The following is a 1,841-nucleotide window of genomic DNA, read 5'->3' as shown; positions in this document are numbered from 1 at the left end:
AGGTGGAGGATACTCTTGGGATCCCAGAGGGCCGGCGTGGGGGATTGCTATGGACTGGGAAGAGGGTCTAAAGGGACAAGAAAGAAAGACAGGGCGAGAAACTTGGGAAACGGGTTGAGGAGAGGGGAAGGGCGGGGGGACCATAAGGGGGCGGGAAACACATAGGGAGGGTCTCCAGGGAACCTGGGAACTGCAGAGGGAAGGGGCTGCGGACTCTGTAAGGCGTTTCCATTCAGCGAGTGGCTGAGAAGCCGGCTCTCAGGTGTCTGCAGGATGCCCGCGGGCGCGCGGTCCTGGTGCAGAGCCCATGGATGGCGTGGGCCGTGGAGCCTGCGCATCTTCCACGGTGACAGCCACAGTTGCTTTCCTCTGATCTGCAGCTCTAGGCCCCTCCCCGAACTGCCCCTCTCCACCCAGCCCGAGAGGGCTAGTAGGGTCCGCTAGGGGCGTGGGAAAGGAAGGCTGCGCAGAGGCGGGCGTTGAAGCCTGGGGGTGGGGACTGGGTGTCCGGGTCTATCCAGAACAACCTGGACACCGGCGCGCGGCGTGGGTGAGATCCCAGCGGAGTTCCCGGTCCCTCCCCTAAATTCCCAGCAATCGGAATGGGAACCCCAGCGTACTCGAGGATCACACCGCGTCCCTTTCAGCTCCTTCCCCATCCCCGGAGGTGGGCCTTGAGAAGTCCTAGAAAAACTTTGGGGATCCGTCGGGAGGGCCCATGGCGGAACGGAACACTTCCCTCCTACTCCTCCCCACTGCTGGGGGAAAGTCCTTTGCCTCCACCGCCCCAGGTCTCTTGGGTTCTGCCCTGCAGGGCGGGGGTGGTTTGGGGATGCAGCTCTTGAGCCGGGTAGCCCCCTCTCGTGGGCGGGAGAGGGGATTCAGCCCTGCCTCTTCTGTGAGTGTGTGCAGGGGGGAATTATGGAAGGAGTCCGGCTTGTTAGTAAGGTAGGTTGCAGTGCTAGGCGGAGGTGGGCGGGGAATGGAAGGTGAGGGGTGGAGGGCTGACTTCCCTGTGGGGCAATTACGTACAAATACAGCTGAACTGGGGAGAGGGTGAAAGTCCCCTTTGGGGGCCTCCTCCTTTGCTGCCTGGAGCAGAGGCAGTGCTGTTAGGGAAAGTGGATACATGGGGGGGAAAGGGACGGTGTTTGAACAGTGTGCATCCTGGCCACTTTCCACAGGAAACCAGACCCGAGGGACAGAACAGGAAGGAGGCAGGTGGGTGTGGAGCCAGGAAGGAGGGGAGCGTGGCACTGCACATTTGAGGGGGGCTCAGGGCTGGACAGCAATATATGTTATGTTCCAAACGCTGGCCCCTATGCTGGGTCTTACCAAGGTCAGGGATTTGAGGATGGCTCTCAGTGCCTGACTCCCATCACAATCCATCCCAGCTCTCAGGGGACTTCCTCCTAAAGTTTCCCTGAGCCTTCTAGTGTGTTCCGCAGATAACCTCAGTTTGTTTCCACTGTAACAGTGGGGATCATAGACACTAGCTCATCAGACAGTGGCATGATGGACCGTATTGTGTGGCATTCTACAGCAGTGCCTGGCACAGGGTAAACATCATAGAAAAGCTTGCTTTGGGAGCCGGCTGGTGGCGTGGTGATTAAGGGCACTGGAGTCCAAATGGCTGACTGCTTTGAGTCTCAGACCTGGTGGCTTGCTTTGTCACTTTCTCTCTTCCTCTCTCTCTCTGTCCCTCTCTGGTCAAATTAAAATAAAGTTAAGTAAAACTTTTTAAAAAGCTTGCTTTGGCTGCCCCCTCACCCTGTGTGCCCTCTGTGTGTGTGTGTGTGTGTGTGTGTGGGGGGGGGGGTATGGGACCAAAACTCGGGGCC

At 58.6% G+C, this 1,841-nt stretch overlaps 1 protein-coding gene across 1 annotated transcript in view; it reads left to right on the top strand.

Annotated features, from left to right (window-relative positions):
* Positions 1 to 521: 521 nt before the first annotated feature.
* PRICKLE4 (prickle planar cell polarity protein 4) overlaps positions 522 to 1,841 on the top strand; it is a 16,833-nt gene continuing 15,513 nt past the window's right edge. The window contains exon 1 of the mRNA XM_027771910.1: positions 522 to 667. Within this exon, the coding sequence (XP_027627711.1) occupies positions 603 to 667 (65 nt within the window). The 5' untranslated portion in view covers positions 522 to 602. The remainder of the gene's footprint in view (positions 668 to 1,841) is intronic.

This window comes from Tupaia chinensis, unplaced genomic scaffold (genome assembly GCF_000334495.1).
Source record: "Tupaia chinensis unplaced genomic scaffold, TupChi_1.0 Scaffold000238_1, whole genome shotgun sequence".
Classification (NCBI taxonomy): domain Eukaryota; kingdom Metazoa; phylum Chordata; class Mammalia; order Scandentia; family Tupaiidae; genus Tupaia; species Tupaia belangeri.
Note: the sequence above shows the minus strand (reverse complement) of the source record. Positions and strands in the feature narration are given on the sequence as shown.